General features: G+C 37.4%; 1 protein-coding gene across 10 annotated transcripts in view; it reads right to left on the bottom strand.

Moving 5' to 3' along the window:
* WDPCP (WD repeat containing planar cell polarity effector) overlaps positions 1-21888 on the bottom strand; it is a 727433-nt gene that overhangs the window by 321165 nt on the left and 384380 nt on the right. For all 10 annotated transcript variants that reach the window (XM_060412062.1, XM_060412070.1, XM_060412069.1 and 7 more), the window contains 4 exons: positions 9179-9226; positions 8305-8343; positions 6674-6744; positions 6353-6412 (listed from right to left, as the gene is read on the bottom strand). In XM_060412062.1, coding sequence (XP_060268045.1) covers positions 6353-6412; positions 6674-6744; positions 8305-8343; positions 9179-9226 — 218 coding nt within the window. The remainder of the gene's footprint in view (positions 1-6352; positions 6413-6673; positions 6745-8304; positions 8344-9178; positions 9227-21888) is intronic.

Below are 21888 nucleotides of genomic sequence, written 5' to 3'. Positions count from 1 at the left end.
CTATTTTCTATCATGAGTAAGATATTGGACCTTCTGACCTGCTACTCTAATTTTTCTATTTTATATTGCCTACTGTTCACTACTATGTTCTTTTGTCACTCTGTTCTGCATTATAGGGATATTTTACTAATAATTTTATCTTTCAGTGCTTCTATTAGTTTTTCTATCTATGCTGTCATATTTTTCATTTGCAACAGCTCCTTTCCTTTTCCTTGAGTATTCATTTTTCAAATAACAACCAATTCTTGTTTCAGAAATTCAAGAACTTCTCTTATTTCTCTGTGGGAATTAACTTTAATTCCCTGAATTTAGTTCTGTCTATAGAACCATAATGGAACTGACTGGTTCAAAATTGGGAAAGAAATACAAAAAGGCTGTATACTGTCACCCTGTTTATTTAACTTATATTTGGAGTACATCATGAGAAAGGCCGGGATAAATTACAAGCTGGAATCAAGATTGCCAGGAGAAACATCAACAACCTCAGATATACAGATGATTCCACTCAAATGACAGAAAGTAAAGAGGAACTAAAAGCCTCTTAATGAGGGTGAAAGAGGACAGTGAAAAACTTGGCTTAAAACCCAACATTCAGAAAACTAAGATCATGGCATCTGGTCCCATTACTTCATGGTAAATAGATGGGGAAACAATGGAAACAGTGACAGACTTTTTATTTTGGGGGGCTCCAAAATGACTGCAGATAGTGACTGTAGCCATGAAATTAAATGACACTTGCTCCTTTGAAGTAAGGTTATGACCAACCTAGACAACATATTAAAAAGCAGAGACAGTACTATGCCCACAAAGGTCCGTCTAGTCAGAGTTATGGTTTTTCCAGTAGTCATGTATGGATGTGAGAGTTGGACTATAAAGAAAGTTGAGTGCCGAAGAATTGATGCTTTTGAATTGTGGTGCTGGAGGAGGCTCTTGAGAGTCCCTTGGACAGCAAGGAGATCCACCCAGTCTATCCTAAAGGAAATCAGTCCTGAATATTCAATGGAAAGGACTGATGTTGAAGCTGAAACTCCAATACTTTGGCCGCCTGATGCAAAGAACTGACTCCTTGGAAAACACCCTGATGCTGGGAAAGATTGAAGTCAGGAGGAGAAGGGGACAACAGAAGATGAGATGGCTGGATGGCATCACCGACTCAATGGACATGAGTTTGAGAAAGCTCCAGAATTGGTGATGGACAGGGAAGCCTGGTGTGCTGCAGTCCATGGGGTCACAAAGAGTCGGACATGACTGAGCAACTGAACTGAACTGAACTGGGTGGGAGTAATAATCTATTTCGTTAGAGAAGGATCCTCTAAGTTACAGTGAGATATAAGCCTCAGTGCTGGAGGTGGGAAGGAGCTGGGGAAGATCTCACCATTCCAGATACAGACTCTTAAGTTAATCTCTGTTATTTTCAGCCTGGGCATCTTACTTCTACTCTCTGCTTGGCATCTTCAAGTCCAGAAACCCCCTAGTTTGTTGTTTTCAGAAAATAATTATCTCATTTCATTTGCCCTTTGTACAAACCACCTCTGGGTTTCATGTTTTAGCCTACATCCCAACTGTCAGGTTAATCTCTGTGCTTTCTCTAAATTCTTACTTTTTAAAAAAAGTATTTATTTTTCATTGAAGGATAACTGTTTTACAGTATTGTGTTGATTTCTACCAAACATCAACATGTAAATTCTTACTATCTTTTTAACTTAGTATCATACAACTCAGCACTCACTAGCATCCTAGTGATTTTATGTATCTCTTTTCCTTGACTAGATTATGCTGGGAACTCAGCTTACACTTTATACACATTTTTATTGCCTCCCACAATGGTGGCACTAAAGTGCCTGTCAGTAAATACTGTGTGATGGGTTTTGTTATAAATAAAATGCTATTACTAATAATTGTAACTTAAAACCATGGTTTGGCAATTATTATGACAAAACAAAAATTGGTTTTCATACAAGTTGTTGAAATGAAAGAGCAGGTAATGATACTATACGTTCTACAACTGAGGAAGTCATGATTAAATGAGCTCCATAAGGTCACAGTTCATCTGTGATAGGCTTGGAAAATAATTTCTACTTTTACATAGCCTGTCAAGTAATTCATTATAAGAATTTAAAAAGAAAACTATCTTGGCATTTTAAAAATGTATCTGGAAATATCAAATAAATATAGAAAGAAATCAGGGTAAAGATGACTATATCACACTTTTATAGTCAAATGTATATATATGATTTAAACAATTAAATCTAAAATCAATATACATGAAGCTAAATCTATCTTAATGATTATATTGCTTTTAACTACTTATATAGTAATCTGAATACATGAATGTGACTTAAAGAACAATTTAAGGAATTAAAAATTTTACCTCAGCAGTGTACAATAGTATATTAATGCTGAAACTAGTATTCCCTAAGAATAGTTTGGAAGCAGCACTGTTTATAATAGCCAGGACATGGAAACAACCTAGATGTCCATCAGCAGATGAATGGATAAGAAAGCTGTGGTACATATACACAATGGAGTATTACTCAGCCGTTAAAAAGAATACATTTGAATCAGTTCTAATGAGGTGGATGAAACTGGAGCCAATTATACAGAGTGAAGTAAGCCAGAAAGAAAAACACCAATACAGTATACTGACACATATATACGGAATTTAGAAAGATGGTAATGATGACCCTGGATGTGAGACAGCAAAAGAGACACAGATGTATAGAATGGACTTTTGGACTCTGAGGGAGAGGGAGAGGGTGGGGTGATTTGGGAGAATGGCATTGAAACATGTATACTATCATGTAAGAAACGAAGTGCCAGTCTGTGTTCGATACAGGATACAGGATGCTTGGGGCTGGTACATGGGGATGATCCAAAGAGATGATATGGGGTGGGAGGTGGAAGGGGGATTCAGGATTGGGAGCTTGTATACACCCGTGGTGGATTCATGTCAATGTATGGCAAAACCAATACAGTATTGGAAAGTAAAATAAAGTTAAAAAAAAAAAAAAAAAGAAAAAGAAATTCAAAGCAGGAAACTATTAAGCATTTTCTCAAAATAATTTTAGGAGACCATAAAAACAATGAGAAATTTATGTGATAGCTAGTAAAACTACAACTCTAAATTATGTCTCACTTTTTATTCATTTCAAACTAGGATTAGGTACAGTCTGAAAAACCAACTTCAAAAGACAATTTCATGAAGAACGTATATATAAGTAAGTCTAGATTTATAAACTGTTCTGAATTTACAAGTAGAAGGAATTAGTTTTAAATAGTATAATTTATGTGTCACTGAATCAACAACATTAACTTAGCTTTGATAATAACGATAACCTATTTAAAAAGAGAAAAACATTCATCAGAGGGGAAAATCCAGGCTCAGATTGCATCTTTTGAAATTGTTGTTGTAGATGCCTTGCTAAATCCCAAACAATTGAACCATTTGAAGAAATAGGGATCCCTTGAAAAGAAGATAACCATGAGAAACCCTATACAGCCTAAAGTTGTCCCTTTCCTGGGGAAAAGGGGCAGGTGGGGCTAAAAGATTTACATTCGTTAAGGAGTGGCTGCAGTCAGAAACTGAAGAGTCCAACTGCGTTTAGCACCATGACCCTGAGGAACTTTTTCCCACTTCTTTTAGACAATACTATGTTGTGGTCAACTGCTGCCATTTTAGGGTTAAATACATGGAGAAATTATTAATAAAAATTAAAGCTCAGGTTATCTTTAGAGTCACCACACTGGATGACGCACAAAAAACGGGACCCCCCTGGGGAGTCTGTAGAGATGGTTTGCTTATTTTCCAACTAACAAAAGGTTAAGGGGATCCTTCTGAAAATTTAGCTTGAACACCAAATTTTTAATTTACTGTCCTACTAGAGATCTTTAAGAATAAGACAAACATATTTTCAGAAGACCTAGCCAATAGTCCTGTCTAGAAACTGAGGAAGTGGGTAGATAATGTTAGGAGGTCCTTCAAAGGCCCTAAAAGGAGAGGATGGCATGATTTGAAACATACACATTACCATATGTAAAACAGATAACCAGTGTGAGCTTGATGGATGAGGCAGGGCACCCAAAGCTGGTGCTCTGTGACAATCTGAAGGGACAGGATGTGGAAGAGGGTGGGAGGGAGTTCAGGATGGAAGGGACACATGAATACCTATGGCCAATTCTACTGATGTATGGCAAAAACCATCATGATATTGTAAAGTAATTATCCTTCAATTAAAATAAATAAATAAAATTTAAAAAATAGGCCTTAATGATGTGGAGACTAAGCTGGACTTGTGGGCAGAGTAAAGATCAAGTTATCTTGTTGAAATATATCACACCAAAGATGTGCTGATATTAAAAGGTTTATTTAAAGAATATCTTATCAATCATAGAAAGAAATTACAAAATATGGCAGAACATAAAGATAAGTTCCATTAGAAGTGTTAAAAGCAGACTCATTGGTACAATGGCCTAAGAAATTAGTATTATCAGGTTGCTGTAAATTACGATGGCAATTTTATATATATTCTATCATGTAAATTCATTTTCTGAATTGAATTAATTCAACAGTGAGGGATATCCCTCTTCCTATTCTCCCATACAAATGTACACACAAACCTGTTTATTAAATTAAAATACATTAAAATCTATCTAAAAAGTATTGCCTACTGGGATGCTCCACTGCATATTTTAAGATGCCTGACAAGTTCCAACTTACCTGTGCAACGGTAAGGGTGGAGGCCATGAGACACACCTCTTGCTATAGGTGGTAGGCTTGCCCTCCAGTCAAAGAATTTTGAACCAGCTTTTAAAGTGAGTAACAACATTGAGAAGTACAATTTGAATTGTACTAAGTTTACAACTTTCTGGTACATATTTTGTATTCAAGTTTTAAAGTTTGATTAAAACTTTTCTGAAAACAAATTATGAATTTTTAAATAATTTCATCCTTTTCAACAATATCCTAAGTTTATTTTAAGTAGTATTATGATTCTAAAATATTAATTCAGCTTTTTAAAAGTCTCTGGAGAGTAGTAATTGTGATGGTTGAGGAGGTAACTAAAGTCACTTTTGTGAGCAAAAGGAGACTGAAAGTTAGTGAAAGTGAAGTCGCTCAGTCGTGTCCGACTCTTTGTGACCCCATGGACTGTAGCCCACCAGGCTCCTCCGTCCGTGGGATTCTCCAGACAAGAACACTGGAGTGGGTTGCCATTTCCTTCTCCAGGGGAATCTTCCCGACCCAGGGATCGAACCCATGTCTCCCGCATTGCGGGCAGACGCTTTAACCTCTGAGCCACCAGGGAAGCCCCTAAAGGAGACTAGTTTAAACAAAAAATAAGGAAACATTAGAGTCCGCTAAAATGAAGTCTATACTCACTTAAATAGAAGATTAAGATAAGTTTGTAATTACTACAAATTCATTGTTGTAGATTTATGGATAGAGCCACAGGTCTAAACTTCAAACAAGAGTAGTCAGACCTAAAATATGTAAATCACATTGTAAACAAGAATTTGAGTTGATACAGGATATTTAATTCCATAAATAGCTATAATTACAAGTAGTACTGATGTAACTTCAAATACATGTATGTGTAGAATATGACTAATGACTTTTTATCATAAGCAGGTAACATTTTTCCAGGCAGGTAGTATTTTTTAAGCCTATTGATATAGCTGAGACATTTGTCCATTATTTTGTGATCAATGGACAAGTGATTATTATGTCCTAAATCTAGACCCATTCAACATGTGCCTCACCTTGTCCAGGCTCTAAGTGCTGTCCCAAAGAACATTACATGATGGAAATGCTCTGTAGTTATATCACGTGGTGACTGAGCACTTAAAATGTGGTTAGTGCAACTGAGGAACTGAATTTTTAATTTTAATTAGTTTAAATTTACATTTAAATAGCCACAGGTGACTACTGGCTACCATAGTAAACAGTGCAGCTTAGAGGATTCGAAAAGTAACAGAAAATGTCTTATGTTAGGTCTAAGGCTAGTTTGCTTGTCAATTTCCACAAGCATGCTGTGCACAAATGCTTACAAGAGTGGTCAAAAAAGTTTTTGTCCCTCGGTGTCACCTTCATTCAAAAATATGATTAAGTCTATGACAAAAAATACCATCTGAAAAGATGGTTATTCGTGCTTATAATGTCAGTACAACTATACTCATTAATGAGGCAGCCTGAGTCAATCAAATGTTAGTTCCAGAATGACTAGAATTCAAACTATGAAATACCTGCTCCTGAAAAGTTTATGTCCATTACCTATCATAACACAAGAATACCAATTACTGCATAGTTTTCAGCTCCACTGGTTAAACACTGCGAAAGCACGTCAAGCCTTTTTACCTGACAGACATATTTGTTCTTCCATTTGCTCAGCACACACTGACTGTTTTGCATCAGCTCCTGAAGAAAAGAGAAAAAGGGAGACTGCAGTTGGCTATACACATTGTCGTTATCAGTTAAAGTGCTTCTGAAAAAAAAAAAAATATATATATATATATATCAGCATGCCACACAAAGATGCAACTGTTTTGGAACTCCTCACTGGACAAAAGCAACACTATCATCACCAGGAGAGCTGATCCTTTATGAAAATTAAAGCTGTTGAAAGATGTTTTAAAACAGATTTGTTCATCGCCATTTTTGAAACTTTTGGAAAGATACCTCCAACTCCTTAAGTGAGTCTCGAAGTTTTTCTGGGCGTCTGTTTTTGAGCGTCCATGGAAAATCTCGTGCTGGAAAACAAAACATGTACTACAGTTAGCTGAACAAGATTTAAAAAGGAAACTCTGCTGAGCAGTATGCCTTAGGAAGATTAAAATAAAACATTTCCTTAATTGAAAGGAAGTAGCCTTCATTTCCATCATCAAATGATAGTCTTTTGAAAGGCTTTGTCATAGAAATAGGATTTTTACCACAAAACAATCTCCAAGATCATAATTTTATGATGACAACTAACAACGCTCAGAGAATCCCTGGGAAAGTTTCCGAGGCTCATGAACCTAGGACATAACAGTTAATGACCCACTCTTTATCATAGAAGCAAATTTATTTTCATATAATTAATTTAAAAATTCAATACAAAAGAAATTCTAAACTCAGCAAATAATCTATCAGATCTGAAATCTCCTATGAGTAAATGAATATAGTGAGGAAAGAAACAAAATTTTAAAAATAATATACAGAAAATGAATTTAAAATTAAGCATCACACATTAAGGATAAAATTGAGGGAAATCTAAATTTTAATAAATTAGACACTAATAGTGCTCTTTTCTATATAAAATTATTCTTTCTAAAATCTACACCACAATTCAATAATGATAAGCCTTTGCTTTATTTAAAAGTTAATGTTATTTAGTAGAATCTCAATGATAGCCTAAAACAAACTAAAAAGTTCTATTTAAAAGAATTAAAAAATAATAAATTTATTACAGTGATATGACACCTATTTCATCACAAAAATGAATTCATCTCTGAATTTTCGTAAACAATTTTAAATGTGTGCACATGTGTTTCATATGCATATGTATGTAGTATAAAATACATACAGACATTAAAATATTTATAGGAGAATGCTGTTTTATTTAAGTAAATTAATGATTTCTATAAACATAATTTACAATGTGCAAAACATATGTAAAAAGTTTCAAATCTCTGCCACAGGTACTAATATAGTATTTTTAAAAACTAAATGTTAGCTTGACCATTTAAAATGAGAACAAGTAGAATATTTAGCCCTGCTTATATTCTAAATAAAACAGTCATATTTTAGCCATATTATACTGTAGCCATATTACATATATAACATGTTTATATATTTGAAATTAGTAAAGACTAGAGAGAATAAAATGTTAATACTAATAATTACAAATCTTATTTTCTTACAATGGTTAGAACAAAATAATAATTTAGGTATAATATGGATAATAAAATGTTAACAGAACCATGGTACACTTAGTTTAAGTATATTCAATAAGATAAAGGCAGTTCATTAAGAAATACATAAGCATATATCTTATGCATAAGCATGTATCATAAGCTTATGCTGTTTACATAAGCACATATCTCACCAAAAGTTGAGAGAGATTTCAATGGTCTAAATCAGAAATTTCTAACAATATAATTCTTACTCATATGTTTATGCACCTAAACAGGAGAAATTTATAAGAAATATAGAAAGGATAACATTTCCTATTTGTATAGACAGCTTAAAATATGTTTTAAGACAAAATCTTCAGGGATATCAAAATTCTAGTTTTACAATAATTCCAAAAAAATATAAAGTAAACTTACATTCTGCCAGTCTCTGCTTTTCTTCTAAGTTACCATGATCTGTTGCTCATTTTGCAGCAGATGAGAGATTAGAAAAAAGATTAAAAAGTGGAAATTACTTTTATTATACTTAATTTTATATGTGCATATGCACATTATTGAGATTAATAAATTATGCTAAACTTTTAAAAAGGCAGTTGGAAAATGCCATAATTTGGATGTTTTCATTTCATGGAAGATTTCCTAAATTTGAAGTGAAAAGGCTTACACAACACAACGGGTGGGCCAATATCCTGAGTTTGCAATCTCATCAGATAGGGAAGGGAACTGCAACTGAGCCCAGAACAGAAGCTACTTCAGTCTGTCATCAGAACCATGAAGTCAGCCTATTAAGTTCCAAGCTAAGCACATGGGATGCCCACACAAGCTCCACTTCAACAGAGACCAAACAGGAAGTAACTCTAGCTGGGAAGACCTTTTGGCCCATCAAGAAACTTCTGGGATTAACAGGATTAATCAGATAAAGAAAATTGATCATTCACTCAGAAATGCCTATTCCAGATATCAGTTAAGGATCCGGGAGACCAGCATGAGTGGGACCCATGCATTAACAATGCCCTCTACTGGGACAGTGATAAAAAAACAAGAACATACTGTCCAGTTATCACTTTAATCAGAAGTAAAATGAAAATTTTCATGTTCTGCTATAGCATTTTCTCAATACTGCTTTATTTTACATAAAACAGATACTAACTTTAGCATTTTTCTAAAGAATTGGAGTAAACTTTCTCAAAATTCTAGAATTTAAAGTGCATAAAAACAGTTTTTAAGTCAGTATTTTATAATTTAGAATAGTAAGTTTATACAAATCTGTTTAGTAGAACAGACGCTTTACCTGATGGCTCTTTCTTGTCATAATACTGGTAGATCCCAATGTCTCTATCTATAGAAAGGAAGAAATAACATTAGATTGTAGTAAAAAGTTATGGAGAACGAGAAGCCAACCCACACTGTAAGGCAGGGTTGGGGGGTGGATAGGGAGGAGGACAGAAACAACCTGTATGTTACTGGAAATAAAATACTTCTAAATTATCCAGATATGGGCTCATCTATTCTAGGGATACACACGAAACGCAAGTTTACCAGTCCACTTAGAAAAGAAATATACAAAACTAGAATGGCATGAGGAAAGAACGGGTAAAGAACTGATGTCAAGGATGACCAACTTTTTTCTCTCAAGCTTTCTCTGATATTTTTCACAGGGCACTACCAAAAGGAACTACCACTAAGCAATACCAAATGAAACTGGCTAGAAGAATTCTGAGTTGTGGCTTTTTTTTTCCCTCTGACTTAACTTGAATCCAGGAGGGTATTTAGGGGAAATCTGCAGAAAAGGAAGGGTTAAAGGAAGGTATGGATAAATTATCTGAAGCTTATTTAGACTCAAAAACCCTCCCGAACCCATTCAAGTTCGGATGCTCTGCTGGGGTTACAAAAGCAAAGACAGATGCTGAGAGAGATTTAACCATGGAATCTGTCCTTGTAGTTGATTTACAGGAGAATAAAATAACTGTCCGTTTTCTTCCTATCTCTGAACACTGAAATACTTCTTTCTTTGGGGTAACATTTGTTTCCTTCCATGCAAAATAACTCAAGTTACTAACAAAAGGATACAGCTATTTCTAAAGTGGAAGCAGTACAGGCTGCCCCCTAGTGACTGACTGCTCTGAACTTTCTCAAACTGAAGGATAAAACTTCTCCCAAAAAGGTATAATTAACTACTCCAATATAGTTTTTCAAAATAATCAATCGTGTATACTTACTGAAGTTCCATTTTTTTCATTATGCCACTCACTGAGACATATAATTTAAAGAGTACAGTTTATTTCTATTGGTTATATTGACCGTATCTAATAAGGAGTGCCAGGGAAAGGTGATGAGTCAGGCTCCTAGGATACTGATATTTTATTTCTTGACCTAGGTGAAGATTTTATGGGTATGTTCACTTTTTGATAGTTTAAAACATATCTTTGTAATCTTTACACTTTTCAGTACATATATAATACTTTAATAAAGTGAGTGAAAATCGCTCAGTTGTGTTCAACTCTTTGTGACCCCATGGACTATACAGTCCATGGAATTCTCCAAGCCAGAATACTGGGGTGGGTAGCCTTTTCATTCTCCAAGGGATCTTTCCAACCCAGAGATTGAACCCAGGTCTCTCGCACTCCAGGAGGATTCTTTTACCAGCTGAGCCACCAGGGAAGCCCAAGAATATTAGAGTAGGTAGCCTATCCCTTCTCCAGGGGATCTTCCCAACCCAGGAATAATAAAAAGATTCTTGAAAAAAATTCTAAGAACCATATGCATTATTGTACATAGGCAATATCCTCCAACATTCCATCATTTCATGCATCTAAATATTACAACTCTAGAATAGAACTATGAATATAACAAGTGGCCATGAATTCTGTGCACAAGTCTGAACTACTGCATTTGGACCAGCGTATGGCTCTTAAAATTGGAGCAGGAAATGGCAACCCATTCCAGTATTCTTGCCTGAAGAATCCCAGGGATGGAGGAGCCTGGTGGGCTGCCATCTGTGGGGTCGTACAGGGTGGGACACGACTGACACGACTTAGCATGGCTCTTAAAACAAAAGCAGGGCAAGATGGGGATACGGAGAGTGAGTCTGACATGGTATGTCAGAGTACTAGCAGGGTGAGAGGGACATTCATAGGAGCAATGGCCTCATGTTGGCTGTCAGAGGCTGAATAAAGTGTGGAGGACACCCACATACATGGGGACCCCAACAAACGGTGTCAGAACCTACAAAGTTATCCATGCAGGGAAGAGAGTTGCCAAAGAGATAGAAGACTGTCTGCATACAGGGTAATTTTAAATAAATAAAGATACAGAAGCCCCAGCTCTCCCACTGTGTGAGAAGTACAAATACAAAAAGAGAGAACATTAGAATGAACCCTGTGGTGACAGACTAGAATTTAAGGTACTGGTGTGAACTCATGGTTTTCAATATACAGAGGTACAGTTAAGAATGTGGATGCAAGTAAGTGTGTAGGCATACATACATACATACCCTAAGCTCTGGCCACTGACAGTGCCTGGGAGCAATGATACTCCAAGAGCAATGAGTGTACCTGAAGCACACCTTGGCTTCTAGAAACCATTCTCCTCTAAAAGGAACCAAGCTCCTTAGAGAACTGGCTGATTCTAGCACTGAGGAAGGGAAGGTATCAATATAATAACAGTCTGATAGATCAGATCAGTTGTGCCAGAAAGAATGGAAATGCCCAAGTATTGACAGGGATGTGGCACAATGATAAGAGAAGTCAGCTTGCAAGGTGTCCCACTGACCACTCAGGGACAACTTAAACATCAGAATAAATAATGGTACTAATGGATTAAAATCACTGAATAAAATGGTACCTGAGCCCATAGGGACAAATTAAGTTAAAAATATATTTAGGATACCTCAACATAATAAAAGCTATATATGACAAGCCTACAGCAAACATCATCCTCAATGGTGAAAAATTGAAAGCATTTCCCCTAAAGTCAGGAACAAGACAAGGGTGCCCACTTTCACCTCTACTGTTCAACATAGTTCTGGAAGCTTTGGCCACAGCAATCAGAGCAGAAAAAGATATCAAAGGAATCCAAATTGGAAAAGAAGAAGTAAAACTCTCACTGTTTGCAGATGACATGCTCCTCTACATAGAAAACCCTAAAGACTCCACCAGAAAATTACTAGAGCTAATCAATGAATATAGTAAAGTTGCAGGATATAAAATCAACACACAGAAATCCCTTGCATTCCTATACACTAATAATGAGAAAATAGAAAAAGAAATTAAGGAAACAATTCCATTCACCACTGCAACAAAAAGAATAAAATACTTAGGAATATATCTACCTAAAGAAACTAAAGACCTATATACACAAAACTATAAAACACTGGTGAAAGAAATCAAAGAGGACACTAATAGATGGAGAAATAGACCATGTTCATGGATTAGAAGAATCAATATAGTGAAAATGAGTATACTACCCAAAGCAATCTACAGATTCAATGCAATCCCTATCAAGCTACCAGCGATATTTTTCACAGAACTAGAACAAATAATTTCACAATTTGCATGGAAATACAAAACACCTCGAATAGCCAAAGCAATCTTGAGAAAGAAGAATGGAACTAGAGGAATCAACCTGGCTGACTTCAGGCTCTACTACAAAGCCACAGTCATCAAAACAGTATTTTACTGGCACAAAGACAGAAATATAGATCAATGGAACAAAACAGAAAGCCCAGAGATAAATCCACACCTATGGACACCTTATCTTCAACAAACAAGGCAAGAATATGAAATGGATTAAAGACAATCTGTTTTAACAAGTGGTGCTGGGAAAACTGGTCAACCACTTGTAAAAGAATGAAACTAGATCACTTTCTAACACCACACAAAAAAATAAACTCAAAATGGATTAAAGATCTAAACGTTTAAGACCAGAAACTATAAAACTCCTAGAGGAGAACATAGGCAAAACACTCTCCAACATAAATCACAGCAAGATCCTCTATGACACATCTCCCAGAATACTGGAAATAAAAGCAAAAATAAACAAATGGGATCTAATTAAAATTAAAAGCTTCTGCACAACAAAGGAAACGATAAACAAGGTGAAAAGACAGCCTTCAGAATGGGAGAAAATAATAGCGAATGAAGCAACTGACAAAGAATTTATCTAAAAAATATACAAGCAACTCCTGCAGCTCAATTCCAGAAAATAAACGACCCAATCAAAAAATGGGCCAAAGAACTAAACAGACATTTCTCCAAAGAAGACATACGGATGGCTAACACATGAAAAGATGCTCAACATCACTCATTATCAGAGAAATGCAAATCAAAACCACAATGAGGTACCATTTCACACCTGTCAGAATGGCTGTGATCCAAAAGTCTACAAGCAATAAATGCTGGAGAGGGTGTGGAGAAAAGGGAACCCTCCTACACTGTTGGTGGGAATGCAAACTAGTACAGCCACTATGGAGAACAGTGTGGATATTCCTTAAAAAACTGGGAATAGAACTTCCCTATGACCCAGCAATCCCACTGCTGGGCATACACACCGAGGAAACCAGACTTGAAAGAGACACTTGTACCCCAGTGTTCATCGCAGCACTGTTTATAATAGCCAGGACATGGAAGCAACCTAGATGTCCATCAGCAGATGAATGGGTAAGAAAGCTGTGGTACATATACACAATGGAGTATTACTCAGCCGTTAAAAAGAATACATTTGAATCAGTTCTAATGAGGTGGATGAAACTGGAGCCGATTATACAGAGTGAAGTAAGCCAGAAAGAAAAACACTAATACAGTATACTAACACATATATATGGAATTTAGAAAGATTGCAATGATAACCCTGTATGCGAGATAGCAAAAGAGACACAGATGTATAGAACAGACTTTTGGACTCTGTGGGAGAGGGAGAGGGTGGGATGATTTGGGAGAATGGCATTGAAACATGTATAATATCATATAAGAAATGAATCACCAGTCTAGGTTCGATGCAGGATACAGGATGCTTAGGGCTGGTGCACTGGGATGACCCAGAGAGATGGTACAGAGAGGGAGGTGCAAGGGGGGTTCAGGATTGGGAACTCATGTACACCAGTGGCAGATTCATGTTGATGTATGGCAAAATCAATACAGTATTGTAAAGTAAAAGAAAAAAAAAAAGATATCCAGAAGGTAGCAAGATATATGTGTGCAGAGTCAAATGAGACTTACTTAGAGATGGAGTCAAAACCTAAGAGTAGAGGAGATAATCTAGAGGTTTTAAATGTTGAGAAAAGTTTAAGTATAAAATCCTGGAAACTTTGGGCTTCCCTGGGGGGGGGGGAATATATATATATATATATATGTATGTATATATATATATATATATATATATATATATATATATAAATAAAATTTAGGGACTTCCCTTGGAGAAGGCAATGGCACCCTACTCCAGTACTCTTGCTTGGAAAATCCCATGAACAGAGGAGCCTGGTAGGCTGCAGTCCATGGGGTCACGAAGAGTCGGACACGACTGAACAACTTCACTTTCACTCTTCACTTTCATGTATCAGAGAGGGAAATGGCAACCCACTCCAGTGTTCTTGCCTGGAGAATCCTAGGGACGGGGGAGCCTGATGGGTTGCCGTCTATGGGGTCGCACAGAGTCTGACACGGCTGAAGCGACTTAGCAGCAGCAGCAGCAGGGACTTCCCTGGAAGTCCAGTGGTTATCACTCTGTGCTTCCAGTACAAGGGGAATGGTTTCAACCCTTGGTCAGAGAACTAAGAGCCCACATGGCAAAACAAATAAAAGATCATCACAGATCACTCATGTTTTTTTAAAAATACATACACCTATTAAAAAATATTTAAAGTTTAATGAAGAATAAGATATTCACATATTTTTAAGGTAACACCTTGCAAAATATTAACTCTAAAGGAGAAAGTAACTTTGCAGTGGAGCAGCCTAGCAGACACCCCCTTAACGAAGTGATCATGAACACCATCAATAAAGACATGGATTGAAACTGTGCACTGCATGTTAGGATGCATTGAGAATACAGCATTATTCTTCTGTATACTTCCCACCAAACAAGCATAATCTGAACCTACTTATGAGGAAACTTCAAATGTATCTAAATTTAGGGATATACTACAAAGTAAGTGGTATAAAATCTTCATAAGTGTTGAAGTCACAGAAGTTAAAAAATAAATTTTTAAAAATTAAAAAGCTGAAGGATTTGTTCCAGAATTAGAGACTAAAGAGACATGATAACTAAATGTAACATAATTCTGAACAACAACCACTTGCTTTAAAGGACAGTTGGGGCTTCCCTGGTGACTCAATGGTGAAGAATCTGCGTACCAATGCAGGAGGCATGGGTTTTATTCCTGATCCAGGAACCCACATATCATTGAGTGACTAAGCCCATGTGCCACAACTACTGAGCCTGTGTTCTAGAGCCTGGGAGCCACAACTACTAAGCCCATGTGCCCTAGAGTCTGTGCTCTGCAACAAGAGAAAGCCACAGCAATGAGAAGCTGCATAGTGCAGCTATACAATAGCCCTCTCTTGTCACAACGAGAGAAAGCCCACACAGCAATGAAGACCTTACACAACCAAAAAATAAATTAATTTTTTTAAAAAAGGACAATGGGTGAAACTCTTTGCGTGTTAGATGGGAGTACTATTATTACAATTAATTTCTTGATTCTGATGGTTATATATGTGACACTGGACTACACCTTTTCTTTAGGAAACACACACTAAAGCATTTGGGAGTGGTGAGGCATCAGGTTGGTAACTTACTCTCAAATGGTTCAAGATACAAAGTTCTCTATACTAGCAAGTTTCCAATAAAACTTTGTGATTATTTCAGATTATTTAGAATAACATTTATCAAGAAGATAAGAAATAACAAATGTTGGTGAGGGATGTGGAGAACAGGGGACACTTCAGCACTGCTGGTGGAAATGTAAATCGGTGCATTCACTATGGAAAACAGTATTCAGGATTCTCAAAAAATTAACAGTAGAACTATCATGTGATCCAGCAACTTCCCCTCTGGGTATTTATCCAAAGAACATAAAAACACTAACTCAAAAAGATATAGGTACCATTATATCATGATCATTGCAGCATTATTTACAATAGCCAAGATCTAGGTACCCATCAATGAATGAATGGATGGTGGTATATATTCAGAATGGAATTAAGCCATCAAAAGAATGAAATCCTACCATTTGTGACAACTTGAATGGACCTTGAGGGCACTATGCTAAGTGAAACAAGTCAGAGAGAGACAAATGCCAGAGAACTCCACTTACATGCAGAATCTAAAAAAAAAAATAAACCACAAGCTCACAGACACAGGGAACAGACTGGTTGCCAAAGTCAGGAGGGTGAAGGGGAGGGTAGATGAAATGGGTGAATGGGATCAAAAGGCACAAACTTCAGTTATAAAATAAACAAGTCATGGGGATATCATGTACAGCATGGTGACTCCAGTCAATAACGATGTATTGCATATTTGAAAATTGCAAAGAGATAAATATTAAAAGTTTTTATCACAGGAAAAAACTATGTATAGTGGTAGATATTAATCAGACTTACCAAATCATTATGCTGTACGCTGGAAACTAACCTAATGTTATAACTCAATTATACCTCAATTCAAAAACTACTTTAAATGTTAAACATAATGAGAATATGTACGAGGGTTACAAACTTAGTCTCAATGGCAGTGAAGGCTTCTCTAGGTGACTTAGCAAAGCTGAGCCCTAAAGAAGTAAGATTGCACATGGGTTCAAAAAGAATGTTCCCAGGAAGGAGGATAGATAAGCCCTGCTGAAGATCCAGTTGGGGCAGATCTTACTGCCTCCTGGGACCTGTGTGCACCACTGTCTTTGGCCATAGCCTTCATTTCTTTTTTTTTCTATCATTCTTATGCCAATGTCAATATAATTTGGCTTTTTGATTACAGAAGTAACATGTTCACTGTATAAAATCTAGAAAAGAACAAAAAAGTTTAATTTCCTGTATTTCCGCTCTTCAGAGACAGCTATTCATAACATTGTGTTTTTCTCTTTTTTCTGAATGCATTTGTTGTTGTTGTTGTTCAGTGGCTCAGTGTCCGACTCTTTCCAACCCCATGAACTGCAGCACGCCAGGCTTCCCTGTCCTCTTATTTCCTGCAGTTTTCTGAATGTGTATTTATTACTAAATAAAAGTTATGCCAAAGAATTGATGCTTTCAAATTGTGGTGCTGGAGGACTCTTGAGAACAAGGAGATCAAACCAGTCACTCCTAAAGGAAATCAGTCCTGAATATTCATTGGAAGGACTGATGCTGAAGCTGAAGCTCCAATACTTTGGCCACCTGATGTGAAGAGCCAACTCAGTGGAAAATACCCTGATGATGGGAAAGACTGAGTGCAGCAGAAGGGGGTGACAGAAGATGAGTGGTTGGATGGCATCATCGACTCAATGGACATGAGTTTGAGCAAACTCCTGGAGATAGTGAAGGACAGAGAAGCCTGGCATGCTGAAGTCCATTGGGTTGCAAAGAGTTGAACAGTACTTAGCAACTGAATAACAATAACAATTCCTAAATACACAGCAATATTAAAACTAAGCCAATTGATAGCCCTACAGAGGTCTCTAAGTGCCCAAGTGAAAGGAAGAATTGCACTTTAAATCAAAAGTTAGAAATGATTAAGCTTACTGAGGAATGTGAGAGACCCATAAGCTTACTGACTGCAACGTGGGAGACCCAGGTTCAACCCCTGGGTTGGGAGGATTCCCTGGAGAAGAGCATGGCAAACTACTCCAGCTTTCTGGCCTGGAGAATTCCATGGACATAGGAGTCTGGTGTGCTACAGTTCATGGGGTCACAAAGAGTTGGACATGAGTAACATATACACTGAAGAATGCATGTTGAAAGTCACGACAGGCTAAGAGCTAGGCCTCCTGAGTCAAACAGATAAGTTGTGACTGTACAGGAAAGGTTCTTAAAGGAAAAAGTGTTTCTCCACTGGACACACAAATGATAAGAAACAACTTTATTGGTGATAATGGAGAAAGAGTTGGCGACCTGGACAGATCAGCCACAACATTCCATAAGCCAAAGCCTAATGCAAAGCAAGGTCCTAACTCTTCAATTTTATGAAGACTAAGAGAGGTGAAGAAGCTGCAGAAGAAATGTCTAAAGCTAACAGAGGTTGGTTTACAATGTTTAAGGAAAGAAACCATATTCAGAACATAAAAATACAAGGGGAAGTAACAAGTGTAGATGCAGAACCTATACCAAGTGATCTAGAAGACCTAGCTAAAATAATTAATGAAGTGCTTGTGCTCAGTCGCTCAGTTGGGTCCAACTCATTTGCAGCCCCATGGACTGTAGCCTGCCAGGCTCTGTTGTCCATGGAATTTCCCAGGCAAGAATACTGGGGTCAATTGCCATTTCCTCCTCCAAGGGATCTTCCTAATCCAGGGATCAAAGCTGCATCTCCTGCATTTCCTGCATTGGCAGGTGGATTCTTTATCACTGAGCCACCTGGTAAGTCCCAATTAATGAAGGTGGCTACAATAAACAACAAATTTTCAATGTAGATAAACGACCTTCTACTGAAAGCAGATGCCATCTAGAAATTACACAGTTGGAAAGGAAAAGTCAATGACTGTTTTCAAAGTTTTGAAGGACAGGCTGACTCTCTTCTTAGGGGCTAATGTAGCTGGTGACTTCAAGCAGAAGTCAATGCACAACCAATCCTAGGGTCCTTAAGATTCTGCAAAATCTACTCTGCCTGTGCTCGATAAATGGAACTACAAAGCCTGGATGATAGCACATCTGTTGACAACAGGGCTTACTGAATAATTTAAGCCTACCATTGCGACCTACAGCTCAGAAACTAAGACTGCTTTCAAAATATTACTGTTCATTGACAATTCATCTCATCACTCAAGAACACTGACAGAAGATGTACAATTAGATTAATGTTGTTTTTATGACTGCTAGAACAACACTCATTCTGTAGTCCATGGATCAAGGAGTAATTTTGACATTCAAGTCTTATGGCTTACGAAAAACAATTCTTAAGGCTATAGCTGTGTAAACAGTGATCCATATAATAGATCTGGGCAAATTCAACTGAAAACCATCTGGGAATTCCCTGGTGGCCCAACAGTTAGGACTCATCACTTTCACTGCTGGGGCATGGTTTCAATCTCTGGTATGGGAACTAAGATCCTGTAAGCCATGTGGCATGGCACAAAAAAAGAAAGAAAGAAACCTTGTGGAATGGATTCATCATTCTAGTTGTTCAGTTGTAAAGCTGGGTCCAACTTTGCAACTTCATTCTGGGTGCCATTAAGAATATTCATGTTTCATGGGAAGAGATAAAAATATCAACATTAACACGGGTTTGGAAAAACTTGATTCCAACCCTCATGGACAACATTGAAGAGGTCAAGACTTCAGTGGAGGAAGTAACGTTGTGAAAACAGCAAGAGAACTATAACTAGACGTGGAGTCTGAAGATGAGACTGAATTTAATTGTAATCTCTAGAGAATACTTTAACACTTAAGGAGATTCTTCTTATGTATCATTAAAGAAAGTGGTTTCCTGAGATGAAATAAGCCTACTCCTAGTATGGATGCTATGAAGATTACTGAAATGACAACAAGGATTTAGAATATTATGTAAACTTAGTTCATAAAACAGCAGCAGGATTCGAGAGGATTGACTCCAGTTTTGAAAGTATTACTTCAGATAAAAATGCTAACAAACATCGTTGCATTCTATAGAGAAACGATTTGTGAAAAGTCCATCAACGTGGTGAACTTCACTGTCGTCTTATTTTAAGAAATTACCATAGGCTCTCCAACCTTTAGCAACCAAACTTATAAACATTAAGGCAGGGCCCTCCCCCAGCTCAAAGATTAAGACTTCCTTAAAGTTCCTATGATGTTCAGCATTTTTAGCAATAAAATACTTTTTAATTAAGGTATGTAAAATGTGTTTAAAGACATAATGTTCAGTTCAGTTCAGTTGCTCAGTCGTGTCCGACTCTTTGCAACCCCATGAATCGCCGCACACCAGGCCGCCCTGTCCATCATCAACTCCCAGAGTTCACTCAGACTCACGTCCATCGAGTCAGTGATACCATCCAGCCATCTCATCCTCTGTTGTCCCCTTCTTCTCCTGCCCTCAATCCCTCTCAGCATCACAGTCTTTTGCAATGAGTCAACTCTTCGCATGAGGTGGCCAAAGTATTGGAGTTTCGGCTTTAGCATCATTCCTTCCAAAGAACACTCAGGGCTGATCTACAGAATGGGCTGGATGGATCTCCTTGCAGTCCAAGGGACTCTCAAGAGTCTTCTACAACACCACACTTCAAAAGCATCAATTCTTCGGCACTCAGCTATCTTCACAGTCTAACTCTCACATCCATACATGACCACTGGAAAAACCATAGCCTTGACCAGATGGACCTTTGTTGGCACAGTAATGTCTCTGCTTTTGAATATGCTATCTAGCTTGGTCATGTTCCATCCATGGAGTAAGCGTCTTTTAATTCCATGGCTGCAGTCACCATCTGCAGTGATTTTGGAGCCCAAAAAAATAAAGTCTGACACTGTTTCCACTGTTTCCCATCTATTTCCCATGAAGTGATGAGACCAGATGCCATGATCTTCGTTTTCTGAATGTTGAGCTTTAAGCTAACTTTTTCACTCTCCACTTTTAATTTCATAAAGAGGCTACTTAGTTCCTCTTCACTTTCTGCCATAAGGGTGGTGTCATCTGCATATCTGAGGTTACTGATATTTCTCCCAGCAATCTTAATTCCAGCTTGTGATTCTTCCAGCCCAGCGTTTCTCATGATGTACTCTGCATATAAATTAAATAAGCAGGGTGAATATACAGCCTTGACATACTCCTTTTCCTATTTGGAACCAGTCTATTGTTCCATGTCCAGTTCTAACTGTTGCTTCCTGACCTGCATATATGTTTCTCAAGAGGCAGGTCAGATGGTCTGGAATTCCCATTTCTTTCAGAATTTCCATAGTTTATTGTGATCCACACAGTCAAAGGCTTTGGCATAGTCAATAAAGCAGAAAGAGATGTTTTTCGGAAACCCTCTTGCTTTTTGCATGTACCAGTGGATGTTGGCAATTTGATCTCTGGTTCCTCTGGCCTTTTCTAAAACCAGCTTCAACATCTGGAAGTTCACGGTTCACGTATTACAGAAGCCTGGCTTGTAGAATTTTGAGCATTACTTTACTAGCGTGTGAGATGAGTGCCATTGTGTGGTAGCTTGAGCATTCTTTTGCATTGCCTTTCTTTGGGATTGGAATGAAAACTGACCTTTTCCAGTCCTGTGGCCACTGCTCAGTTGTCCAAATTTGCTGGGATATTGAGTGCAGCACTTTCACAGCATCATCTTTTAGGATTTGAAATAGCTCTACTGGAATTCCATCACCTCCACTAGCTTTGTTTGTAGTGATGCTTTCTAAGGCCCACTTAACTTCACATTCCAGGATGTCTGGCTCTAGGTGAGTGACCACACCATTGTGATTATGTGGGTCATGAAGATCTTTTTGTACAGTTCTTCTGTGTATTCTTGCCATCTCTTCTTAATATCTTCTGCTTCTGTTAGGTCCAGACCATTTCTGTCCTTTATTGAGCCCATCTTTGCACGAAATGTTCCCTTGGTATCTCTAGTTTTCTTGAAGAGATCTCTAGTCTTTCCCAGTTTCCTCTATTTCTTTGCATTGATCAATGAGGAAGGTTTTCTTATTTCTTCTTGCTATTCTTTGGAACTCTGTATTCAGATGCTTATATCTTTCCTTTTCTCCTTTGCTTTTCACTTCTCTTCTTTTCACAGCTATTTGCAAGGCCTCCCAGACGGCCCTTTTGCTTTTTTGCATTTCTTTTCCATGGGGATGGTCTTGATCCCTGTCTCCTGTACAATGTCAGGAACCTCATTCCATAGTTCATCAGGCACTCTACCTA

The sequence above is a fragment of the Ovis aries genome, chromosome 3, assembly GCF_016772045.2.
Source record: "Ovis aries strain OAR_USU_Benz2616 breed Rambouillet chromosome 3, ARS-UI_Ramb_v3.0, whole genome shotgun sequence".
Taxonomy (NCBI): Eukaryota; Metazoa; Chordata; class Mammalia; order Artiodactyla; family Bovidae; genus Ovis; species Ovis aries.
The sequence above is the reverse complement of the archived record's forward strand: the minus strand, read 5'-3'. Positions and strand labels throughout refer to the sequence as shown.